Source organism: Cottoperca gobio, chromosome 1 (genome assembly GCF_900634415.1).
Source record: "Cottoperca gobio chromosome 1, fCotGob3.1, whole genome shotgun sequence".
In the NCBI taxonomy this organism is placed as follows: domain Eukaryota; kingdom Metazoa; phylum Chordata; class Actinopteri; order Perciformes; family Bovichtidae; genus Cottoperca; species Cottoperca gobio.
The window spans coordinates 15,274,066-15,300,709 of NC_041355.1; the positions used below are offsets into that span (position 1 = coordinate 15,274,066).

At 40.2% G+C, this 26,644-nt stretch overlaps 1 protein-coding gene across 1 annotated transcript in view; it reads left to right on the plus strand.

The window, feature by feature from the left end:
- sgcz (sarcoglycan zeta) overlaps positions 1-26,644 on the plus strand; it is a 325,525-nt gene that overhangs the window by 246,643 nt on the left and 52,238 nt on the right. The window contains exon 4 of the mRNA XM_029440797.1: positions 9,770-9,857. Within this exon, the coding sequence (XP_029296657.1) occupies positions 9,770-9,857 (88 nt within the window). The remainder of the gene's footprint in view (positions 1-9,769; positions 9,858-26,644) is intronic.

Below are 26,644 nucleotides of genomic sequence, written 5' to 3' on the forward strand. Positions count from 1 at the left end.
AATTAATAGTGTGTATTATGAATGTGCTGTGCTTTAGCCCTGTGATGAACTGGCGATTTGTCAAATGTTTAGCCCCACCTCCCATCCCTGCATAGAATGAGAGGATATAGAATATGAATGGATGGGTGGTTGTTCATCCAAGATTTGTAATATACACTTGCTTGTGATATATCATTTGTAAGTTATTTCATTAGGTTTTCTGTATATGCCCTAACCTTTGCCCTTACCGCTGTGTTTGTTTCTGTTCTTGTACCTTTCTTTTTATTAGGAAGAAATTCACCAGACTAAAAAGATAAATAAAATTCTCCAAGTTTAGGACTATTTATTGGGTTTGATATATAAAAACGTTAACATCCCAGCAAACACTGTAGGCGACTTTCTGTGTATTTGAACAGCAAACAGCACATTAAGAAGTGAGTCAGAGACTGCAGGACAACACTGCTAACGCTGCATGCAGTTGCTGCAAGAGTTCCTTTTTGTCTACAGCTTCTTATCTTATCACATCCTGACTGGCTTAGTTCAGCCTCGACAGAAACTTTCACGATAATATTTGACTAATGCCACAACAGGACTAACGGTATCCCCAAATTGTTTGCTTAAGACCATTATATGAAAATGTATTCCTGAGCGCTTATCGGAAATGTTGTAAAAATGTAAAAACCCCTCAGATGTATTTTATCTCTAAGCCCTCAGGTTGCAAGGTATCATTTGTAAAACCTCACCTGCAGGATAGTTTTTGCAAATCTCTGGAATATGAAATGCATGGGAAGAAACTCTAAGCACTTTTACCAGAGGCTACAGCAAAATGCTCCTTTCACCAGAGATGTATTTATAGAATCACATTAATATATTTACATTTGGATTCATTCAGAAATCCTTCATATGTTGGAGAGCATAAGGTAAGTCAAATGTTTGCATCAGCATGTCGGCTTGTAGAAGGCAACATAGCAAGGGTAGCTAATGCACACAGAAAAGGTATAGGCCTACATTTGTTCTATATAGTTCTATGGTTTTTTTCTAGGACAACCTGGATCACGCATAGTAATACATATTTACCATAAATAACCTCCAATTGGTGGTGCTGTATAACAAAGGTTGTTCATCTGACTTCTGTCTCCTCTAGTATTTCTTTCCAGCTGGCATTTTTTTCCTTCGAGCTGTGTGACTGGTCCCTTAAGCACCATACATTATCGTGGAAGAGCGGAAAGTAGAGGGCTGACGTAGCGGCTTCTGTTTATAGATCTATTTGGTGTGTCTATCTCTAAAACAAATGTTCTGCGGTTTACCCTCCTCTGCCTTGTATCTCTATCTTGGTCTCCCTCCTTCTTTCCTCTCGCCTCGTTTTGAGATTTATCACGCTGCAATCCTGAAGCCGGGAGGTCCCTGTTTACCACTGCTTCTCGCTCCCACCCTCCAACTCTTTCTGTACCCCTGTTCCTACATTCCTCCCCTCGTTCAACCTCTTTTTACCCCGAACCCACCACAGTTTATACCTTTCTCAATCCATTTCCACTTTTTCTCCCTCTGGTAATTAGCAATCCATTCTTTGGGTATCAGTCTTGCAGAAAGAGCAATGGGGCTTGGTGTCACAGTGGAGCATGTGACCCCAAAAACGCAACTGGAACACCCATTAAATAGATTTGTCAGTGTCTTGCCAAAAACCTGCATCTCCACTCACTAAACTTTTTTTAGGAATAGAAACAAAAGCAGCAATTTACACTACCTTTGTTAGAAATGTGCGAAAAGACAGCAAATTATTTCTCATCTAGTTGGAGAGCTGGATTAATGGTTTCAATTGTTTTATGTTGGTGTCGGGGGACTTGCAAATAGTGCACACCTGTCCTTGTGGCGAAACAGAAGCTTACTGTGCTGCATATGTAAATATAAAGAGAGTAAGAATGTGTCGGCAGAAATGCACACTATAAACCCACAAGCCAATTAATGCTTGCTTGTCTGAAGATGCTGAAAAACTCAACAAACTATGTCCTCATACGAAAGCAAGATGCTCGAATACACAAGCAGAGTTTTAGTTCCTTGCTGACACAATTTACAGTTTTGAACATTTCAGGAGAGTGGCTTTCCACTGAATAATATTGTTTAAAGGCACCTCTTGTAACCTCTTATTTATTCAAATGCAGTGCACTGTTGGTGGTCTACATTAGTGTTTAGATTCCTCTTCAACTGAAACGAATAATAATAATTTACATCTGTGTCGGTGTGACAACAAGAAAATTATCTTGAGCAATATATTAGTTGAATTTGGATATGCCTTAGAACAGGCTTATCACACCTCTTGTTATCTGAGATATTTAGAGTTTCGGAAGGACAATGTCTAACCTTGTAGCCAGCCTACAGGAACATATCCCAATTATCCAAGTTTCTGGTAGCTAGATGTCAAATTGTTTATTAAAAGAATGATCCATTTAGCTGAGATGTACTAAAGCAGAAGGTACAACTACGTATACAACACTGTCACGTCAGTGCAGCGATGAGTGTCACATGTGTTTTACTACAGAAAATATTGCATGTTTCTGTGACTCAGTCCCCAGCACAGCTCTGAAACAGCTCCACCCAAAATTACAAACCTCCCGACCTAAATATTATTGACTTTAATGCAGCCGTTGACGTGGTTTTTTTAACATTCAACTTGACGGTTCAGAAAATCTTTCTGCAGTGTTACTCTTACCTCATTTTGTTTATGTCTGCCTAAGATTTAGTTTGGTTACCCAACATCACAACCCAGCTGCGGGATTTAGGGAAACCATCTGGGACAGTGGTTCAAACTTTCTGTGGCCAAGGCACACCAAAGACCAAGCCAAAATCTCAAGGCACACCAAAGACCAAGCCAAAATCTCAAGGCACACCAAAGACCAAGCCAAAATCTCAAGGCACACCAAAGACCAAGCCAAAATCTCAAGGCACACCAAAGACCAAGCCAAAATCTCAAGGCACACCAAAGACCAAGCCAAAATCTCAAGGCACACCAAAGACCAAGCCAAAATCTCAAGGCACACCAGAGACCAAGCCAAAATCTCAAGGCACACCTGTGTTCATATCCGGGCAGAATCCCCTCTATAACACATAGTATCACTGTGAACATTTATTTAGCCTAGTCCTTGTGAGTGCTAGTGCAGTCTGAGGGTAGAAGCTCTTCATTAACCTCTCAGTGCTGGCCTGGTGTTACCGGTACCTTTTTCCTGACCCCAACAGGGGGAAAGGGTGGTTGGGTCCTCAATGATTATCCTAGCCTTATTCTTGCAGAGCCTTGTGTAAATATCCTTTAGGCAGGGTAGCGCACCGCCTCTTGTATGTTCAGCCAAAGAAAACGCTCTTTGCATTGCCTTAGGGCTCGGTACCAGGCAGTGATGTTGCCTGTCAGGACGCTCTCGATGGTGCAGGAGCAGAAATTCCTCAGTATTTGAGGGGATACGGCAAATGTTCTCAAGCGTCGGAGTTGAAACAGTCGCTGTCTTGCCTTTCTCACCACTGAGTCAGTATGCAGGTCAGGCCCGATCGCTGTTGTAGACACCGAGGTTACTTGAAGCTGGCCACCCTCTTCACAGAGGATCCTTTGATATTAAATGGGGCGTAGTTTTTTCCCCTGCTTTTTGAGAAGCCAACACCGAACCCTGCAGTCCTGGAAGGCCCCTGAGGTACAAAGGCCCCAAAATTAGCATCTCAACTCATACTTTTTTTTAGCCAGCAGTCTGCATGTCAAGTCTCTACCCACTACCCGCCTTGCTAACCACTTATAGGGCTATAACCACAGTTACCAGCAGCAGCCACGGGATGGGAACATAAGAGCCAATGCAGCTGCTCAAAAACATTAATTAATTAAATTTTAGACAACTGGGAAACTTCTTACAAGAAGTCTAACAATATAAACAAATACTCTAACAATATTAGTCTATCTGTTCATGGAAATAGTGATTTTACTTTTGCTGTAAATCTTTCTTTCTAATGAGGCTCTTAATTGCATAATTTAACTTGCCAGATATATACAACTCCGGTTGAAATCATTTCAAATGGAGAAACCATGAAGATACTTGATATTCAGCAATGCAATCAGGCAGTTCACTGACTGGCCTTTATTGTTTCTGAGGTCTAAAATAATAGATGTAATTTACAAAAGGCTATGATCTTCAATTGTTTTGCTTGGGCCTAGACATTTTGCAGTATGCAAATCCACACACACACACAGTCACACACACAGTCAACACACAGATCTGACATGTCTTTACCGGCTCAGCTCATGCCAGCTGTCACTTTGAGATTTAAATGGATTCAATTGATCTCAAATCTGTTGGCACAAGGCTTCTACAGGACACAGATGATGTTAAATAGATAATAAGGCCCCCGAGTGCATACAAATACCCTTCAACATAATAAATCCAAGTACCCAGAGAGTAAGATTGTGAGAAACTCAGGTTTATTTTCTGTAGTTTCATGGCCGTGGGTACTGAAATCAACAAATTAGCACTGCACACCAACAAACACATCACTTGTTTAGTCCTTGCTAATAAGCTGAATTAGAGGAATGGAGAGACACGGCAGGCACTTCATCACATACTGTTTGATTGGTATTCTTTTTTAGCTTGTTCTATATACTATGCACTTGCCTTAACTGATAAATTCACCCAACTTTCCCTTTCAGTCTTATCACCCGCACTCTTTGAGCCATTTACCACTTTTCTGTATGTTTGTTTATCACTATCACTCCATCTCTGTTTGCCGTTAGAGCTTCAGTGTATATTGCAATATGAAAAAATACAGAAATATACACTCAACATTTTGTAGGCTACCTTTTCAATCTGGTGCACTTTGAGAACAAAATAATGTAGTGCTCTCGTACATCATTTAATCATAAACGTATTATAAAACAGATGAATGGTGATTACACTGCAAAATAAGTCACACCCACGAATTAGGTTAACGAGACAGGCTCCATGTTTCAAGAACGGGTCAGACAGGTTGCCAACATCGCCCACACACCCCTCGCACTGAGGACAGTCGTCCATCTCCACAGATTTGTATCTTCTCTCAAAGAGCCTCCAATTGAAATGTCAGTTAATCCCAACATTGGCCTTTCATTGAAGTCCATGCAATGTGTTGCTGTATAAAAGCTACGATGATTGCACGGTATGAAATTCAGCTTGAAGACACTTTAAGTGGCTATAATCATAATTGTGTTTATAATAATGTACCAATATGAAATTGGACTTACATTTACCAGGTGGCCAGAAACCTGACTCCAAATATATATACAGTATATACATACGTTGCTCTGGGACTGCTGGATATGTATATAAGCAACTGTTTGCTAAGAAGTCTGTCATATCCACTTAAAACTCTGCCTCCAAGTAAACAAGGAGTGTTTCAAATACTAGGGGGGGGGGGGGGGGGGGAGTGTGTATTACATGATGTAGAAACCTACACCCAACCCAACCATAATTATAAAAAGTAAATGTAAATGATGAACTGAACTGGAAAAGTCTGACTCCATTCACAGAGTCATCACAGGTAGCCTCAGAGAGACAGAAGGAGTATAAGACAAACCAGAGATAGGAAAGCTGGAGGCTTTTTTAAAGTGACAGCTAAAAGTATATCCTCTCCCTGCCTTTAAGATAGAGAGATCGACATTGCGGCAGGCAATCGCAGCCATATAGTCACGTGGGGTAAAATCAGTTATTAAGCTGATGGCAAAGATGAATTAACCAAATGTACCTTGTATGAGGCTTAAGTACAATGCTGTGGAGAGTGTACGTAAGAGACTGTGTGAAGTTAGACAGAGACAGACCAATCAGATAAGGCTGTTTAGGCTGACAGACGGTCAGTTAGTGAGACAGCCAGTGAGACAGGTAAGCTGAAAGCTGTTAACAGGACCCATCTCAACTGGTGGCTGGAGGCTGTAAGGATGAGCTACCAGTCCACAGTGTATTATTACCTGACTAATCACACTGGCTACATCATATTATAATCAAAGTGAAATTAAACTATTAACTGAATTATTATTGCCACGGTTTATGTTGTGTCCGCTCACAGGAGAGAGCATGATGTGTGTGCCTTTAGTGTATTTATTTGTGCGTCTCTGCACATTTCACACGATGAGGGGAGATTTATGAGCGAGACGCTAAACACAAAAGCCAGGGGGACAATGCAGAGAGCGGGAGAGGGAGATAAACAGAGTATTGAAGTGAGCACAAAGTAAACATCACAAATGATGTATGGTGCATGTGAGGAAATGCAACATGTGCTCAACAAACCATACTTGGACTTATTTCTTTATAACTATCCGTTGGTGTGACCAGCACCACTGCTGGGACCATTTGCATTTTACATTTCCAAGGATTTGAATTTTGACATACATTTATCTGGTGATTTGCCAGCTGTGCAGAGGCAAGGAAGGAGGCAGGGTTTGAACTTCTCTCTCAAGCTCTGCTTTTTTTACACAACTATTTCTGTCACAAACTGTACAACACTGTAAAAACCATCCAAGAAAGGATGAAAAACGTGGATTGTTGCCTTTCGGAACAGCTGTAACCTGCTGTCTCTCCGCATCGTACAAACTAGTTTGTTTTAGCATGCCCCTCCCTGCCTTTAACTGCCTTGACTATGCAAAAGCCAATTGTAATCCAATTGTAATCTTACAATTTAAACAACTAGTATCACTTATGTCCTATAGTAAACACATGTAGTTTTTAATATAGTTTACTGTTGCTCAGTATTATTTCATTGTTACATTTTAATAGTTTTCTTTAAACTTCTAAAAGCTCCGCCAAAGAGGTCATGTCTTCGGTGTGGTTTGTTTGATTTTGGTTTGTTTGTCTGTTTGTCAGCAGGATTATGAAAAATACTAATGGCCCAATTGTAATGAAACATGAAGGGTGCAGCATTGGCCAAGGAAGAACCCATTACATTTTGGATCAAATTCTAATCACGGGGCGAATGCATGCATTATTTCTGAGCTGAGCTCTCCAATTGCCCTTTAGTTTAATTGTCTCCTGTGGCTTCCTGAGGATATCTCTGATAAAAATAAAATATTACTATAATTCATATAACATAGGCTAACTGATTATGTGGAAATGCTGAAGGGTGCTTTCATATAACTTGTTTAATCAGTGTGGTTATGCATGATTATTGTTAGTGAGTGTGGTGTTGGATGGTATTAAGGCTTATATGGCAGTGCCATATTGTCATGCATTAGTGGCATGCAATGTAAATAGCAAGAAAACTAGAAACACTGTGCAAACTGCCCACACACACACACACACACACACACACACACACACACACACACACACACACACAGTGTGTTATATCACTGATTAGATTTCTAACATTAAACAATGTTAAGGATGGTGTATGCATCATCTGATGGATTCATGTCATGAAACGATCACTGTGCCATCCAGCAGTGCAAAATAAACTTTTTCGGTATAACTCCAAAAGGATGTGAACATCAAACTAAAATTAAAAGGAGAAAACATCAAACCGTCATCAAACGTGAAGCAAACCTCAGTGAAGATCAGAGCTTTCATGGCGAGACATGAACCTTTAATGTCACAGAGAGCTAGCTGAATATCAGTTCTCACAAAGATGTTTTTCTGTCCTGAACTATTCACATAGCACGTTTTTGCACATTGCCCGTTGATTGACGCAGAGTATGCGTCCCAAAAGCGCTCCACATCACTTTATTTTCCACAATCATAGTGAAGACTGCACACTTGAGAATGATGGATTTTACAGCTGAGTTACCAACAGTATGTGCAACGTCTGGGTGGATTTAATCAGGAACAAGCACAGGCCACTCTTCAACAGTTTAGTATGATTACTGTATAGTTAGTTCTGAATGCAATTTGTCATATATATATATATATATATATATATATATATATATATATATACTGTGTATGTGAAAATTGGTAACCAAGTAATAAGCCACTTTTTGCTCTTGATGGTTTGAACTGTGATTATTGTTGATTGCCTCCAGGTGGATATTTTCTCATTAAGAAGAACATACATTTTTACCTCCTCCTACTTTTCACTTAAGCACCACCAATCAGATTGTTTGTCTTCTTTCAGCTGTTTTATAAAAGACGTTAGCAGCTGTATAATATGCAGCAATTATTTACAGCCCTTATTTACATGCATTTGCATAATGTGCTTCATCAAATAAGATTTTCCATCTATGGTTGCACTTCTAAACGAAAGAGTCCTGCACTAAATGAATGGCATCAGGCCTGTTCGTGCACACTGCCCATTGAGCTGGAATGATTGGAGGCACATTACATCTGCCATGCTTTACAAAGCGCCCATCGCTTTCAACGGAGTGGAAATATAATATAGTGAAGCCTATCACACGGCCCGTTGACAAAGATTCATCCAGCATACATGCATTAGGTAGCAGACGAGAGAGGCAATGCACAATAAACCGCGTGGAGCACTCATTTGTTGTTTGGCAAATTATTTACCTGACTCTGTATGAGTGGGTGGTACGTGTCTGTGTGTATGACTCATTGTGATGTTAGTGTGTGTGTGTTCACATCTGGAATATTTGTGTATGTGACACACTTGTGGTCACACACAAGTCCTGTTTTGTGTGTGTTTTGTGTGTGTTTTGTGTGTGTGTTTTGTGTGTGTGTTCTGTGTGCGTTTTGCGTGTGAACCTCACGATTGTGCGGTGGTTCGTGTTTGTGCTTGCGATCAGCTCCTCCAAAAGGAGTCCTTGGACGCTCCAAAGTAGAGCACAGACGGGTGTGACATATTAGAAATTTGGTCTCGACTCGCGTAAGCAGACCACAAATAATGAATATCCATCCATAATAAATAGCACAACAAAGTGAGAGGGGTGAGATAAGGATATTGAGAGAGAAGAGGAGGAAGGAAGGGTTGGAAAAAAAGAGGATTTTTACATTTGAACGGATCAACGACTTTCCAATTTTAACACAATTCTCATTTGGAATTCAGACCGGGATGCATCAAGATATTAATTTAGGGAAATCAACAGAGAAATTGGGTCACCTGTGAGCTGTTCATTTCACGCCGCCAAAACAAATAAGCAATTTAAACGAGAGAGGGAGAGAAGTGAAGGGAAAGAGAATAAAAAACAATGATGTAAGTTTAGAGATATAATGTGAGAGGGAAGGAGAACACAAAGGAAAGTGGTTAAGGTTGTGAGTAGGGCGATTTTGCTCACTGGGAGGAAGGTGGGAGACAGAGACACAGTGAGACGTTGGATTGAGTTTGGAACTTAATGAAAATAGCAGACACGGGGTTAGCATTCATTGCAACACATCCACTGAATGTAAACTGATTTGGTCAGCGCGTGTGGCTCAATCAGAATCTAAAGAGGAGAGCAGAGGTCATGGTCACAGTTGCATTAAGCTCATTTATGTTGAGAATAATTACCCTTTTGTGCAGAACTGGAAACAAGCAAACACACTGACAGACAGGATGCTGTCTGGAATAGATTATGCTAATTAGATGCAAAGTGTGTGTGTGTGTGAGGCTGGCAGAAGAGTGGGAGTCAAGTGTGAACTGTGAAGGTTGATACATTTTAAGGCAGTATTGGTTATACAGGTTAATACAGTATTGACTGGTGCCCAGAGGGGGGGGGGGTTAGGGGCTACAGGGGAGGTAAAGAAAACTGATGTGCGTGGGCACGGTAACTGAAGAGATATCAGTTTTTATAGATTTGTTTGTGAGAGTGTAAGAAACATACCACTTGTTGTTGTCTTAACCGTTTGTCTCCCCCGTTCTCTCTCTTTAGGACAGTCCATTGATCCTGCAGTCAGACAGAAATGTGACGGTCAATGCTAGGAATGATCAGGGACAACTGACCGGTCAGCTAACCGTGGGTAAGTAGCACACACACACACACACACACCATACAAAGACATGTCCACACACATTGCATTGGCAGTAAACATTTTATTTCAAAACAACCTTCAAACCAGATCATTTCTCCAAAGCAGTCAGTTATATTGCTTTGTTTTTGCTTGAATTCCTAAATGCATTTTACCTCCTTCTGTTTACCAAACTAAACGCTATCTTTTTCCATTAGTATATCTCACTGAGGCTGACTGCCGTGCTGTTTCCTCGACTAAATCATTTTTCTAAGCTCTCATTGGATTAGCTAGAGCCCAGTGTTTACCGGAAAACGTCGCTCAGAGGACATATGATATATAAGATGACATTCTTATAAGGCTCAATAACTAGAACAACGTTTTGGAACATGACTGAAAAGATTGTTAACTAATGTGATATTGTAAAATGTGCACATGGAAATCGTTAGTGAATAATAAGTGGAGTGAATCTGCGTGTACCATATGGCTTTATGAGATTGTCTCTGTCATAGCATGTTTATCTTTCTGTGGTTGACAAGTGGAGAGAGATTTGGGTCAGTGTGATGTCTTAAAATCTGTTGGTTCTGCTTATAGCGGCAGTGATTCAGGTTTTGGAGTGAGGTAAAATGGAGAAGAGATGATTACAATAACCAAATCTGGAGGGAAATACGAGTGTCCAGATTTCAGTCATTGAGAAAGAAAGGAATTGTTGGCCTCTGCTTGCAGCGTTGAGGTGGTTAAACATAGTTGTGTTGGTAGAGCTTGATTTGGGAACCAAACAACAAGGGCAAGAGCTCTGATTAATGTACCACCATCAAGGTATATTTAAAAAATAAACTTAAATAAATCTAAGTGTTTTGGTGCAGTAACAGGAAGCTCAATGTTATCAGTGTTCAGGAAAAGGGTCTCAGTTGTTTAACATCAGATATGTGTGAAGTTTTAAAAGGCTTTAGGACTAACTAGCTGCATACTGTTAGCATAAAACTAAAATGAACACCATATTTGCTGATAACTGCTCACAGACAGTAACTATAAAGTGCATTTTTCTTAGACGACCACGGCACAGATTGTTGGGGAAGAGGCTTTTGTTTTTTAGACGAACCATTGAGTCAATTGTACTGGACAGTATATTAGATCAGTTCCAAGACTGTCAAGGGTGCCAGTATAACCGGTAAGAGTGGAAAGATTGATGAGCAGTTGCTTAGTGAGAGAAGTGATGGGGGAGGCATTATGATTATGCCATCAGAAACAAGAGAACAAGCTCATCTCATTTGTAACAGGATACGTGAGTGGTCATTCAGAGATGGTGGACACGAAGAGATATTTAGTTAAAACAAGATAGCAGGTTAATCAAATAACAATTGAGCACAGGGCCCAGGTAGAAAATGAATAAGTGTGCAATTGTTGCTCTGTTTCAAAATTATAATATTAACATGATGAAGGATTTAAAAATAAACGAAAGATGTCATGATACAAACCAAACTTAAGAGGCTTGGTGCTGTTAGAAACCATTTAAATGATTTACGTATCGAGGACAGGAAGAGATGTAAGGATTGCGTGTACTAAAAACTGGGCACTGGCGTGTTGGAGAAACAAAGGGTTAGTGACAGAGGCACCAGCAGGTTAAATATAAAATGGAGTTAGCTGTGAACTTTTCTTCCTGTCATGTTGGGATAGTATATTGTCTCTTTTCTCTTTGTTACTATAGTTCAGCAGCTATCGGACAACACTAAGCCCTTGAACACAAGCTCAGGGATTGAGATTTGTTTAGGCTCTCGTGTGCTACAAGGAGGACCTCGTTGTAGCCATGCTGCAACTTAACGTTTTAGAATAGGACTCTGGATTCATGCGATTTAGGTTAAACATAACTCCCGAGTCAGCTCCTGTACTCATTCTTGATTGTGGAGATATTCCTATATGTTCGTGTTCTATGATGGATTCTTGTCTTTGTCCTTGTAATCGTAAAATAACAGCATCAAAAGCTCCTTTGTATGCGCTTTTAACTGTGGACTCTCAAACGCCTGCCACATGCCAGTGTTTTCTTTTCTGATTAGCTTTTTTGTACTACACACACTTTGATGAGGCGATGATACGTCTTCAAAGAAACCACATACTGTAACGTTAAACACATGTGAACATTCCACAAGGCCAGTCCGACTTTAAGAGAATTCCTGCTGTGTATCTCCTTTTCTAATCTCGCTCATAAGTGCGTGTCACGTAACTGCTCAGTGCATTAGTATACAAGGTATTTGCAGACATTCATAATGTTTTCTGTCGTCTTTTTCTACAATCATTTCACCTTACCTTGTGGCAGTCATCTCCCCTAAAAATAAATCAAGTGGTTAGTTGTCCTTCTCTTTTGGTTTAACTGAAACTGCTGTTGAGATCTAGCTACTTGTTGATGCCGTCAGAAACATTTTCCGATGTGATTTGACGAGTTACCAGTGTGTGACCAGCTAGTGTAATGTGTGGTTGCATTTGGAAATTAAACATGACATGCATCAAATTCCCTCTCAGTGTATTTCAGCCTTTCACTACTTTCCTACTGAAAACATTTACATGTTTAAAATAATTATTCACTTCCCACCTGACTCCTTGAATACTCCATGGACGTATAAAGAGAACTGGATACAGCGTTGGAGGCGGGCCCCCGTTTATTCCTGTGAAAGTTGCTCAGTGGGGCATAAAACCAAAAGAGCTCCACTGCAGAGACTAAAATTGCGCAGATCATCCGCATCCATGGGTCCATAGAGCTAGCAAACTGGAGTAACCTGGAACCACTCGTTCTAGGGCTCATTCACATTTACTGAGGAAGGAAAATAACTCTGGATTTGGCTATTAGTGGATTGTACATCTTTTAGGACCTATGATTTAAATAAGGGCTATTTAAGTGGTAGTACTGTGAAGCTGATTTACCTAAAGAAAAAAGATCCGCTGATTTACAGATGTCTTTTTCCCAATGTAAGTCAATGGGAAAAAGTCTCTTTGGACTATCATGTGACGGACCCGGAAGTTGTAATTCCACCGTTTGGCCACTGAGAAAATTTGGTTGGAAGCATGGTGCTCTTCCTGGGGGGCTCTGAATACTCAAGGAAGCAGTCATTCAAAAACTAGAAGACTTTGAATCACAGATAACAAATCATCACCATGGGGGGATTGACCTATTTGAGTTATTTGATCTTTATAAATTGCCATCATAAAGTTAGCAAACTAATTTGTTCTTTTGTTAGAAAAGAAAATCTCATTCCTTAGACCTGACTTCATGTGTTTGGCAGTGACGTCAGAACTCATGATGTTACAGAGATAAAAGATTATTGCAAAGAAGCATTTAGAACCTGACAGGTGAGATGAATGGTATTTTCAGGTAGAAGGCTCCTCTCCACTATCTCTCTCGTTTGATGTGAATGCAAACATATAGATATTCATCTCCTGTAGGCTGGCTAGGCACTTCTGGTGTCTTTATACACACACACAGTCTTTCCCTTTCTGACACTTTGAAGGTTTGAAATCCCTGACAGCTCACCTCCCGCTGTTAAACCTCCCTAAAGCTGCTTTCCTCCCCAAGAAAAGCACTTTAATGCTTACGTGTGTCTGAGTGAGTGTGTGTCTGTGTGCCTATCTCGAAGTCTGCAGAATCAGCCTGTTTTAAAACTGGACAGCCAGACAGCTGACTGCAGCCAACTTAGTCAGGCTGCTACAGGATGACATGAAGAGTCTTTTGTGACCTAACTTGTGCAGTCAGACACTGAGCCCTGCTCTAGTGACTCCACACATGTTGAAGTTGCACGGGCACATAAATACCTAATTATTTTACTGATGATCCCTGTGTCGCACATTTACACAAATTACACACAAGCCCTTACTATTTGTCACACACTCACATTCTCACACAACCGCACAGCAGGCACAACATTGGCCTGAGATTCCCCAGACACAGGGAAATCTGCCAAGCAAGTTCCATCAATAACCACTTTGTGACATACAAACACACACACACGCACACACACTCACACACACTAAAGACCTCGGCGGCTGGATGATTGTATGGAATGGGACACAATGAATCCTCCTGAGGAGAATCTTCTGTTAGTCTCCGGAAATCCCTTGGTCTCGTCCTGCCGCTGCCTCCTGTTGCCTCTGTGCTGACACACATTTAACACACGCCCAAACAAAAACACACTCACACACACTCTCCTACCCTCCCTTTCTTCGGTATTATCATGGGAATACTCAGAAATCCTGAAAGTAAGACCGTTATTTCTGCTCACCAGACACTTGCGACATAGGAAGCAGAAAAGTTCCACCTCAGTAAACCCCTCATTAGTATTCACCACCGAAACTCACCAGAGGAACAACTCGTGCTGCAGCTCGTACAAGAGGTACAGGATCATCACGGTGGTCGCTATGGAAAGGTGAAATGTCCACAAATGTTTGGACTATAGTACATTAACATAGAATACCAAGACACATGTGTACAGCTTGTTATAGTTTATTGTGTTTTCTGCTCGGGTTGTCTGTCTTTCTGTCAGCAGGATTAGAAAATAAATTCTGCCTCGATTATCATGAGACTTGATGGAAGGGTGTAGCACTTGCCACCGAAGAACCCATTCAATTTTCGAGGGGATCCAAATCACGGGGCTGAATATATTTCTCTCTTGTTAACGTTGCGAGGGAGAGCATTCGTGCTGCATTCATGTAGTGTCAGATTGATTGGAAAAATGTGTTCCTGACTGGGAAAATTAAAGTGAAAGCCCCCTCAAGTCGAATACCAGACAAATATCAACATGGTTTTAAACGCTCTGAGCAAGAAAAACTACACATTTTCTTTTTAGCGTCTTAATGCTCACGAACACACCGAAGTCGGAAGAACGACTTCCTAACTCAGGAAGTTGGACCGTCCGAAGTGCAAGTGAATGCACCATTAAACTTGTCGCAGGTCCGTATTCTCTGGGTGCCATTCTAGTTATACATCTGATTGTAGAAAAAGGTACTAATCTGAGCTCCACAGAATGGAGAGAAAGACCCTCGTGCTGTAAGATCTCTGCATCTGGGGACAAAACGACCAAAACAAACTGTCAACATACTAACTTAAAGTTTCTCACCTGGTCAATATGATTTATCGGTCAGTATAAATGAATAGACAAAATATCAGCTAGGAGGGAACAATGGTCCTAATTGCTCATTTGTGTTGGCGCTTGACATTTCGTTTGCATGAAAGCATCAGAAGGCAACTGATGCACTTTGAATCTTTAGTTACTGTTGTAACCAGGCATCCTGCAGGGCCATGCTCTCTGTTGTGAAGGTTAAAATCACTTGTTTAGGTACATTTTCATACTAAACTGCTTGTCATAACACTAGTAGAAAAACACACACACATGCACTCCTCTACATTTACCTCGTGTCCCCCTGACGGCCCATCTTTCGACAGAGAGGGTCTGAGTACATGCGTTGGCCTTGGGCCTCCCATCTCAGTTTTATTGCTCTCTATCTCTTTCTTTCTTCCCCCCCCCCATCCCTTCTCTTCCTCTGAAACCTCTCCTTCGCTGTCAGCTCGTTAATGTGAGTGAGAACCTGTCATCTTTGTCTTCTGAATGGCCGACCATAAAGATGATGAGTGAACTTGAGAGTTTTGAAGCCATACCCTTTCACCCGCTTAGGTGATGATCTCTCAGCGTTAGAGGCAGTGCAGTGGTGTCGAAACTGCCTCCGCTGGTAAACACGGCATGCTGTGGGATCATCATTATGACACTTAGTTCTGATTGACTGAGCAAACTTCAAAAGTACAATACTGATATAAAATAACACAAAACTTCTAATTCCAAGTCAAAGTGCTGCTTATAGTTGTCTTCTTCCTTTACTGTTCCTTTAAAAAGTCGATAGTGTTTTACACTGTAGTACGACTGTGTTAAAAAATGTTTCCTGGAAATCACTAGAGAGCAAAACTATGGTGGCATTAAATAATCATGTGTCAAAAATACAGTAATAACAGGTGAAGATAGTTGTTTGTTAGATGCTGTGCAGACAGAACACCACAGTGCTTAATATTGACAAGTGCTTAAACTGGCCGACTCAATTACTGTTTACTGTTTGTCTCTTTACCTGTGAGTCCGTCTCTTGGCAAAGCTGGCAGTCAGTACAGCCTGTGTGAGCGAGTGTTTGTGTTCTGGCTGTCTGAATGACTTTTAATTTTTCTAAGTGCATGGTGCTGTTAATGAATGTTCTTTCTCCCCAAGCAGGAGAGCACTCATTACCCTTCTGTATAAGTGTGAGTTACTTTAGGGGACAGCCAAATGCATTTTGGGAAGAGTAAGGGCCAGAAAAGTTTGATTTGTCAAGTGAGAGACAGAGGGGCATTCACTCATACAGTACCTGCCATAAAAACGACCTCTCAAACTTTAAAAGTGACCTTCAGCACTCAACCTTTCCCTCGCTTCCTTTTTCATCTTTCATTCAACACACTCACACACCTTCCCTCCGTCTTTCTCTTGCCCTTTTCCTAATCTTTTGTCTTTGCTCCCTTTCTCATCCTTTCTTCCTTTTATTCTGTTGTGTCATTTTACCTTTCACTCCCCCTTTTTTAATCATGCATGGACCTCATCTTTTTTTAAACCAATGAATTCCCTGCTGACCTTGTTACCTTCTCTTAAACTCTGGCTGACATTTATCACTTCATTATCTTTACCTTCTAACACTAATTATGTTCCCTTTTATCTTGGTGGAATCAGTCACTCCACTTCTCTGGCGTTCGGCTGATGAGGCTCAAAAAGGGGATTATCAAAGCAGTGAAATTAGGCGACTGAAAGGCAAAGACCATACAGATGATAAAGGATTTTTTCTAAAAGTATAGTGAGTTTCCCAAGAGAAAGTGTGTCATGTTGCTGTAGTTAAGACTCTTTATGTGTGGACTTATAGCTGTGGAAATGTAAGAATATACAGAATTCAATGTTTTTTGTTTTTTTTCACTTATTCTCAGAAACATGACGTCGCTCCGGCAGTTAAACGTCGGCTAAAATTGGTTTCTGATTAGCGAGCACTTGCAAAGCCTTGCATAAAATTCAATTGTTCCATCACACACAGTCTAATTATGAATCTACATCTTTGCAAATCCCCCTCTGAGAAACAAATGATGTACATAACAATCATATTTGGCAGTGATCACATTTTCAGCTAGAGTGAGATCTTTCTGGCTTGATTTTGCTGGCTGAGAAACATAGAGATACTTAGTAGTCTAATTTCATCTCCCTTCCTCATCCAATCAGCGAAGCTCAGACAGCTCGTCTTCCTCATTTTATACTTCCTCTCTATGATCAAATCAATGGTTTTAATGAGCCAATTAAAAATACATAGAGCTGAGCATTAGCAAACTGGGATACACTTAAGGGGCCGTAAAGGACTTAATAAAGGTATGGATTTACTGCTATTGTTGTCAGTTATCCTTATGATAACACTTTAATTGCACAAAGGCTAATTGTCTGCATACTGTTTTGGCTGCTATATGGCACATTTTGTTTTCATAGCTTGTTCATATGTGTGGGTATGTTTGCTTAAAAGAATGGATTTAATGGACCATATGAAGTCATCCTTCTGCACCAGCGGACTATAGGCTCCACGCTGTTTGCTGTTGGTTGGACTCAATAATAAAATGGCAGATATAGAGCACTTCAAGCATGAGAGTGCTCTCCTTGCCTCTGGTTTTGCAGGAATTTACAATAAAGGATGTTTGCTATAGGTCTTGCTGGTTTTCAATGTAAGTAGGTAGAGAGTATTTATTTTCTTTTGTTGTTCCTTTTATTAAAGCAGCTTGTTAATAGAACCACTTTCAACTACATAACAAGTGTCCATCACTGGAAGTGCACTACAGATATATAACATACTCTCCATTCCTCTATAGACCCAGTGTTTGTTAGCACACTTGACACAGATATGACAAAACAGTGCACCTGAATATAGTAGCTCACTCATGGTGTTTGGTTTTCATTTAGACATTGTCGTAGAGATGGTGATTTAATTGTGCATGCGATAGTTTGTGGTGTCGTTTTATTGGATTGCATTATATTCTAAGGCGTACCTTTTATTTTGTCCACCGACTGTATCTGCATCGCATTATGGGCAGTGGAAAAAGTATGATTTTGAATAAACATTGTAAAAGCTACAAGTTTATGCATTGGAAGGAGTTATATGATCGTGAACTATAACCATCTGTTGTGGTGACGCAAGTCAAATAAGAGCACTGTCTCCTTCAGGCAACAAGGAAGACTTTGTGTGTCTTTATGAGCGTGAAATTTTATTTGCAAGGATAACAGAAAACATCTATTTTATTGTTTGCTATAAAGCAACAATGTACCGTCAATCTCGGTTACCATCCAGCCTCACATCTTCACAAAATGACATTGTCAGGAAGTTAGAAAGGTTGTGCTGTCCTTAGGATGTTAGGAACTTTGCTACCATCCAACCAAACCAACCAACTGGCCCCAGAGGCCAATCAAAAGGGTTATTGGTTAGTATTTCCTAGCTATGATGAAGTGTGAAAGTAAAGCTTGATTCCCAAAAAGAAGTTTACAGTTGACAACCGACTATAGTGCGAGCTGACGAAATGTTTTCTCCGGGGCACACTAAGAATGTCAAATAGCATTTTATTTTTCTGCATTGTCTGTGTTAAAATCATGAATAATGCAGAGTGCACCGTGGTTTCAGAATATGCCACAAGGTCAGAGCAATGACTCACTATTCCTTTAGGCATGTTTGGAAAGCAAACATTTATTACTGTGTGCATTTATGATAAAAGGCTAGAATGGCAAAGCTCCTTTCTAGACGCACATTCAATTGTGTACACCACCACATCCCCTTAGGCAATTTTGCAATGGTACGTTTACATTGTAAGCACTAGGCTGGTGCCGAGCGTGGGCTTCCAATAACTGCAAATAATAGAATATATTAAATCAATCTTTGTAATTGCAAGTTGCAGAGTTATAAAAGAGTGCAAACATTTATTTAGTAAGTTAAGTCAGACATCATCTATGCTGTGCAAAAACCATTTAATGTGAGCACCACACTGCCTAAAAGCAGGTACTGTAAGTTGGCACTAAGCTTTTATTGCAAATGTAAAAGGTCAATTAATAAAATGTCTGTTAAGGCTCACTAACTTATATTTAAATGCAAGATTACTATCTCTTGCAGCTTGCATTTGCCATGACTTCAGGATATTAATGTAATTATGTTCACAGAGGCATGTAAGTCACTACAAAGCCTTTCAGATCAGATATACCCCAGGCCACAAGTTCTTCAACTTTTCCAACAAGGGAAACAACTCCAGATGATCTACTGTGCATGTGAATGAGAAACTGTTTTCATGTCATGTGATATAGTACAGGATGATTGGGTGTGGGACTGGAGCTGGCTGGTTGGAGAGTCGCAAAGGCTGACTGGGAAAGTGAGTGAGGAACATTCTGGCTTGCGGGACGTTTTTGTTCTGATCCCACGGAGATCCGTGCTTCCCCATGAGTGGCATGTCATGATGTGCCTCACTCGGTCCACACGCTTTGGAAGTTGCCAGCCCAGCAACTGTTTCTATTCATTTATAATTTATTAGAGATAAAGTGACAAGTGGCACAGCTCCTTTTTCACTTGTTCCAGGCTAACACGCAGATTAGCATATGTTATTTTTTTTACATCATACTTTTGTTTGTCAGTTAAGCTTGCTTCGGTAAATAAGGCTTATTTCCATATAAGTGAATAACTGATCCCAACCAGGTTTGTTTTCAGGCTTCAGCTGGTTGGTGTTACGATCTAGCAAAGCAATGCAACGTTTTCTCCCAACGTTCCTTCTCGTACTCCTTCATAGTGGTGTACTGTCAAGTGCACATCAACTTCAACTCATGTCAAATTTACCAACGTAGGCTGCAGTTGTTCTCCACTTAGAAGTCAGAGCTCAAACCAGCACCAGGCTCAAGTATGTGCACAGTATTCACAGAAGTCAACACCTGCACAAGAAAATGCATTTTCTTGCTTTAGGCCACTTGAGTACATTATTCATGTACTAGAACCCCAGATAACACGATTTCTATGTGAGCGCTGCAAAAACCTGAGTTACATGTAACAGTGGATTCCAGCAGCGAGATCATCGCTCCCTGTGTGGAGCTGCTGGTCTCTAATGTTGAGCCAAAGGTTCTTCGTCTTCTTCTCCTCATGTCTCATGTTTTGCTGGCCTTCAGTTCATGCTGTACATTTAATATGTGTTAATCTGTAGCCATGAACATTTTAGCTCTCTTTTTATATCCCCATCTTTCTCCTCATTGTGAATTGATAGATCAGATCATTAAGATCAGACTTTTAATTCACAACAGCCCTGAGCTGACCTACATAAAACAGTGTCTCGTGATGGTAACACTTTCTATGAAGACAACATCTATAGTGTATCATAAAGACATCCATAGTGAACTGTAATGTATTTATATTGCTTCATCACTGCACTCATAAACAAATATAATGCTTGCTGATGCACTACAGAAAGTCATAAATGATGACAGATGTGACTTCCAATGAAGTATAAGTGTCTTATTTATGCTCTTGAATAAGTTATAAAGTAGAGGTTGACTGATGGGGCTTATGATACATTATAACTACCTATACTCACCTATAAACACCTCAACTAGTAAGGACTTAGAGTATGCTATAATTGCCCATGCAGTATCATAAGTTTTGATTAGATGTGTTATGTAAATTGAAGCACATACTGATGCATCTGTAATAATGCGTGCTTCATCATATCATGTCACTGTTGGTGGTAGGTAAAGTGAGATGCATTTGCCAGAATAATATTCACTTATGATGCAGCATAGATTATTTAAGATGAAATGAAAATGAACTACACTTTAATTCACTACATGTGGTCTGCATGGTTACCCTGACCTTTAAAAATAAGCTCTGCTGACATTTACTAACTTGCACAACAACTGTCTGCATACAAACGTATTTACTGTGTGACTGTCTAGAGCAAGGGTGTCAAACATGCGGCCCGGGGGCCAAAAACTGCCCGCCAGAGGGTCCAATCCGGCCCGCGGGATGACTTTGCAAAGTGTAGAAATTAGTTGTTTTGATCATAAAGTAAAGTACTGTTCCAGATACCTGTGACGAAATGTGTTGTGCCTTTGTAGATACACTGTGATCTGTAAGTTGTAACGCACATGTGTAAATGATAAACTGAGGCACAATATTGTTGAAATTGCACCTTTTTTTCTTAATAAATTTCAGGTTGTTCATAATGTTTTGTAAAAAGATTAAGTTTGAACATTTTCAGAATGTACTTGTACTTTCTTGAACTAAAACGAAGGGAAACATTTGGAGTTGTGGTTATTTACAGGTTATTATGCTGTGATTTTACTGGTCTGGCCCACTTGAGATCAAATTGTGCTGCATGTGGCCCCTGAACTGAAGTGAGTTTGACACCCTTGGTCTAGAGGAAGGAACAAAACATAACCAAGACTAGGCAGAGACAAATAATGACGACAGGTTAATTCCACAACACAAGACGGATTTGAATCTCATCAACTATTGTATTAAGATTTTCTTTAAAGGACAATGGTAATACAATAGTTATGGTATAAAGGGCAGGGAAAGATGTACATTTAACAACGTTAGTTTACCGAATAAGGATTCCGTGTTTTCATAGGTCTAAGATAGCAATATCACTAGCTGTGCTAACGCCGACAGTAGTTGTTTGATCGTGTTTGGGGCTTTAGATTCTGCAGGAATATATAGAGCTGCGTGGCTCAACCTTTTGCCTGTCTTTTCATCTGCACCTACCCCTATTTCATCTTCCCTCCATCCCAAAGGCCTGACTCCAGAGATCAGGTTGATTAATGTAGATGACAAACAGCTCACATTTATCTCTCCTTCTGTCTCTTTCTCTCCTCCCTTACTATATTAATGACTGTAATCAACTCTAAATAAATAATTTGTGTCCCTTAGTGCATGAATCTTTCCCTCTCCCACCTATGGCAAATTCAAAAGTTGAATTAAAAAGTGCCATGCAATGCAGTTTCTTCTTTGCACCTCAGTATTCCCCTCTCCTCTGCTTCACATCCTCTTCCTCATTTATCTTTGTCTGTTTCTTTTGAGAGACACCTTGAGGAGATTAAAGGTGTGCTGTGGCGCAGCAGAGGGCCTGTCTCTCTCTTTGACGGGTAGAAACACAACAGTGTGGTGACCCTCTTGTTTCCTGCTGTTGCATCATGGCCATGATGCATGCTGTTAGCTTTCAAAGGGCCAACATAATACAGTTGCTTTCTCTTTTGCCCTCTTCGCTGCCTCTGTTATTTTCTTGCTCCTCGAAACAGTGCCGTGTAGCACTTATCTTTCAAAGTTGCAGTGGCTTACTTTCAACTCCAGTAAACTCATTTTGGACCAAGTTGGCTCATAAATTGACACTTAGCTGTGGGTTTTTGGTGTTTCATATGCATGAGGAAAGAGGGTTGTTAAGTGGCTGAGGTTCTGACAAGCACTGTGGCCCATTCTGTTTTATATACACACACATGGCCTGATTAACATTCATGGTAATTTTTTAAGCTGGAGTTAGTTATAAAATTGGTCTGCATTATATGTATGTCAATCCACACGTACGAACACAAGAGCAAAAGAATAATAGGAACAACTCCCAATATAATGCAATTCAGTACACGACTGTCACCAACTCCAGCCTGAATCAACACATTCAGGGTCAACACAACTGGATATTATAAGCTGCATGAAGGTTGAATATATTGCAGGGCTGTTGTACTATATGCTCAACTCAGTTTATGAATACTCACATTGTAAGCAATAAACATATGACTGTTTGAATAAAAAGCAGACATTTTCTGGCACAGTGTCGTTAAGAGAAAGAGATAATGTGATGCACTCCTCAGCTGAATATCAGTAACGTTCAATCAGAGAGGACTTAAGTGTCAAAAAGGCCGGAAAAGACACTTTGAGGAAACTCAAGTGTGGCTCATCAAGTGATCTCCAGCGTATAAAACAAGTCCCAGAGAGCATGACAAATACCATCATAAAAGATCATGTTGAAACAAGTACTGTAAATATATTAACAATATTGGGGAATATGATATTAACTGTACGCTGTCATCCATCAAATAAAGTGGGAAATGCCACAAAACAAGGTCAATGTTCACAGAGTTTACACTCTTCTGTAGGTTGCTTAGTTCTGGTGGAATATCTACCTTTTATTAACATGTAAGGTGACTGAGAAGTAATCTTTTTTTTTTCAAGTTAACAGCAAATGAATAACCTCATCTCTATTACTGATGCCCTTTCTCCTCCGCCGACAGGATTAAAGTGTGGAAGCCTACAGTGGTAGTTACCAGTTGGTAGAGAAATGATGAGTAGTAAAAGTCTCACCTTTGAGGAACATCAAAGCTCCGGTACTAAACATGGCCTATGGAGTAAATAAAAGCTGCTGACGGTTACTGTCTGCAACATTTGAGGTTCAAGAAATTACAACATCCATTTCTGTTTACTTTGAAAGTTTATCTACATTCAGGGGCCCATAACAAGTGAAACACCAATACAAATAGAACATAAAGGTTCATGTATGCACCTAGCATAAGGGGAAGGTTTCATAAGAGTGAACATCATTTTAAAAATAAATTGCATTTTGTATATTCCACATTAAATGTTTGGATGTTGTCGTTCTTCACGTTGATGAAGCGACACTTTGGTGATTGGTTGGTGTGTTCAAATCCAACTTCCTTAGTTGATTCCCTGCCCTTGTTTCCTTGCTCATAATCACAAGGGCTCACTTGCTAATGTGGAACTAAATGCACACAATCATTTGCTCAGTGGGAATGATGTATTAATATTTCCAAAAAGGGGATGAAGAAACATTTTACTCAACATTTCATTAAATATTTGTACACATGCGCCATGCGTTGCGTAATGTGGCTGACACAAATTCCCCCTTAGGAACATTTTCCCTTGCAGAACACACAAAAGAGCCTACTGGCTTTTGAATATTCATTAAATTTGACATTCCAGACAGGAGGGGAACTGACAAGCATATCAGCCCGACTCACTCAACAGAATGCTCATCTTAATCCGCTGATAAGTCTCGTCATGTTTGAATAACTAATCAGGAAGTTTAGTGAGTGAAATCCAGTCAAAGCCAAAATGCTTCACCTCACATATAAAGTTATTTAGCTTGTTTATGTCTAATATAAAACTAATTTTCAAAAATGCGTTTTCTTCATTATTTACACATTTTTATATAATGCAATCACTTTTTACATTTACTATGTAAAATAACGATTATTACATGATTATGAAACCCAGATATGCACATACACATTTGATAGTTTGTATGTGTATGCACATGATCATTGGAGCATAGCCAACGAGAGGCTTAATGCCAATTTATTCTAAGAAAGAGTTTGCTGCTCATGTTAAGTTGACAGAAATTTAAAAAACACCGCTAGCAAATGAGATTTTCAAGGATTCAAACCCAGTTTTATGCCTGCCTGATGTCTCTCACTGTCTGATTTGGTGGATTTGGGTGTCAGGAAACTGTTCGGCTTGTGCATGTCAGACAGAGACAAGTTCCTAATATATCTCCAACTGTAATTGTCCATGTTTGTATGCTAGTCTGAATGTGTAGGCACAGACGCCAAGGCACCTCTGCACTGATTAAGTGTCCGATGATTAATTCATGTTTATAGAAATCATTGCATTTTGCCATGCAACTCTCATACGCACACGCACACACATTTAAAAACATAGATTCATATAAACACTATACATTGACTGTAATAACCATGGGACAGTTATGCCTCTGAATACTCCACAAGTTAGAGCAGTGCCCAATTTAGCCCGTAGAATGTAACGTCTGTCCTCATACAGTGTAGGACAGAGTATGTCACAGGCACACATTTGTGGAGAGGTAAAGGTAAAGTTATAAAGATGCCCTTGCACCCTCTATTATTGCACAAATAATTTCCAGGCCCGCTATTATGGCTCCAGTTGTAGAAAGTAGATTTTGCTGATGCTCCTGCTGAAGAGGTCTGAAGTCCCCCTAACCTTTTTTGTCTAGACTGTAGCCGTTAAATGGGCCCTGCCTGGAGATCCCAGGCTATACTTCAATTCATAAAAGGTGAAAAGTGATTTAGCCAATGGCCAGACCCGGCCAAGCATTGAAAGCAGTCAGAGACATTTTTAAATAAAATCCACATCTAACAGTGCAAGGACACAAATGTTTGAGTTATATAACCTCATCTTTCACGTTAATGCTACATTTAGCATATTGCCTGAAATTTGACCTGCACAGTGATTTAAATTAGAGAAAATGTGGTCAACCTTCTCTACATAGCCAGCAGACAAAAACTGCCTAATTCTAGAAGTGTTTCTTGGCTGGAGAATATATTAGCATTCACATATGCAAATACACATGGCCAGGGATGTACGCAAAAACTATTCAAGGCCTGACACGCACGCAGGGAACAAATATGTAGCTGCGTCACCCACTCGTGTGATCTACAGTGTGGGAGCAGGGTGCTGAGGGAAAGAAAGGTGAGGGTGGTGGGAAGGCATAATCACAAAGCGCATTGAAGCTGATTTTAATTCAAATTTATCTTGACCTGTTTGGGAAAATCAACCATGCATGCCGTGTTTGCTTGGCCGTGTTTGCTTGGTACAACGCACTCTGCGTTGTACCAACCCCCCAAAGTTTCCTTCTTGCGTCATATCCCATCATTGCTAGAAGCCCTAATTTAAAGCCTTGAATTAAAAATCCAGGCTAGCAAAGCCATATAACTTTATTATGGCTTCAATACCCTAATGTGCAGCAGTAAAGACGTTACACAGGCACAATTTTAATGTCCTCTTTTCAATAATTACAGAATACAAATTGGTGAACTCAGAATCCCATTGAAGTATGTGAAAAGTTTAATAAATTATTTATTTTGTTTGACCCTATTCAGAATTGAGAAGGATCTTTCTCACAGAGGCAGAGTTAGTTGAAAATGGTGATAAAAGTAACCCATAAATACATAAGTGACAATCATGGGCCGGTTTAGGTAGTGCTTTTGGTGGATAGCACTGAGTTGAAGCACTTTCTGTAGCCTCAGCATCCAAACTGATGTTGATGTGCCCTTGAACATGTGTTGGAGCTTTCACAGGCCCAACAGAACAAGGCTGTAATAGCCAATTCCTTATTTCTTTTCCCCACCCAAACATAAATTCTTATCAGATTCACGTACCATGGCCAAACTCTTGTAGACACTTGTGGGAAGCATCATCATTGCACTCAGCAGAGAGTGCTTGTGAGGTTGTGTGTGTGTGTGTGTGTGTGTGTGTGTGTGTGTGTGTGTGTGTGTGTGTGTGTGTGTGTGTGTGTGTGTGTGTGTGTGAATGCATACAAACGTGGGCACACACATCAACGTGGTCGCAGCTATTGCAAATTCACCTGACTAAAAACAGCCGACTGCATCTGGAAACAAAGCTCCATGCAGCAGTGAGACTGAATCAGAAACAATGTAGCTGTGGGCCGTAAAACCAAAACAAGTAGCTGAAAGACGCTATAAAGATGAAGGTTGATCTAATTGTTTTGTGGATTTGATTGTGTATCACTATGAGAGAACTATTTAGTACTATCCTCATCATCTGACCCATTGTTAATGTAAAAACATTTGTTGGTGACATTTTATTCTTAACAAATGTCTTGTTTGTTCTTCTCTGGTATAGACCACTGTAATGTTTAGGTGCTTCTCTCACACCTACAGAAACTTCACTTCACAAACTCATCGTGTGCCTTAAGT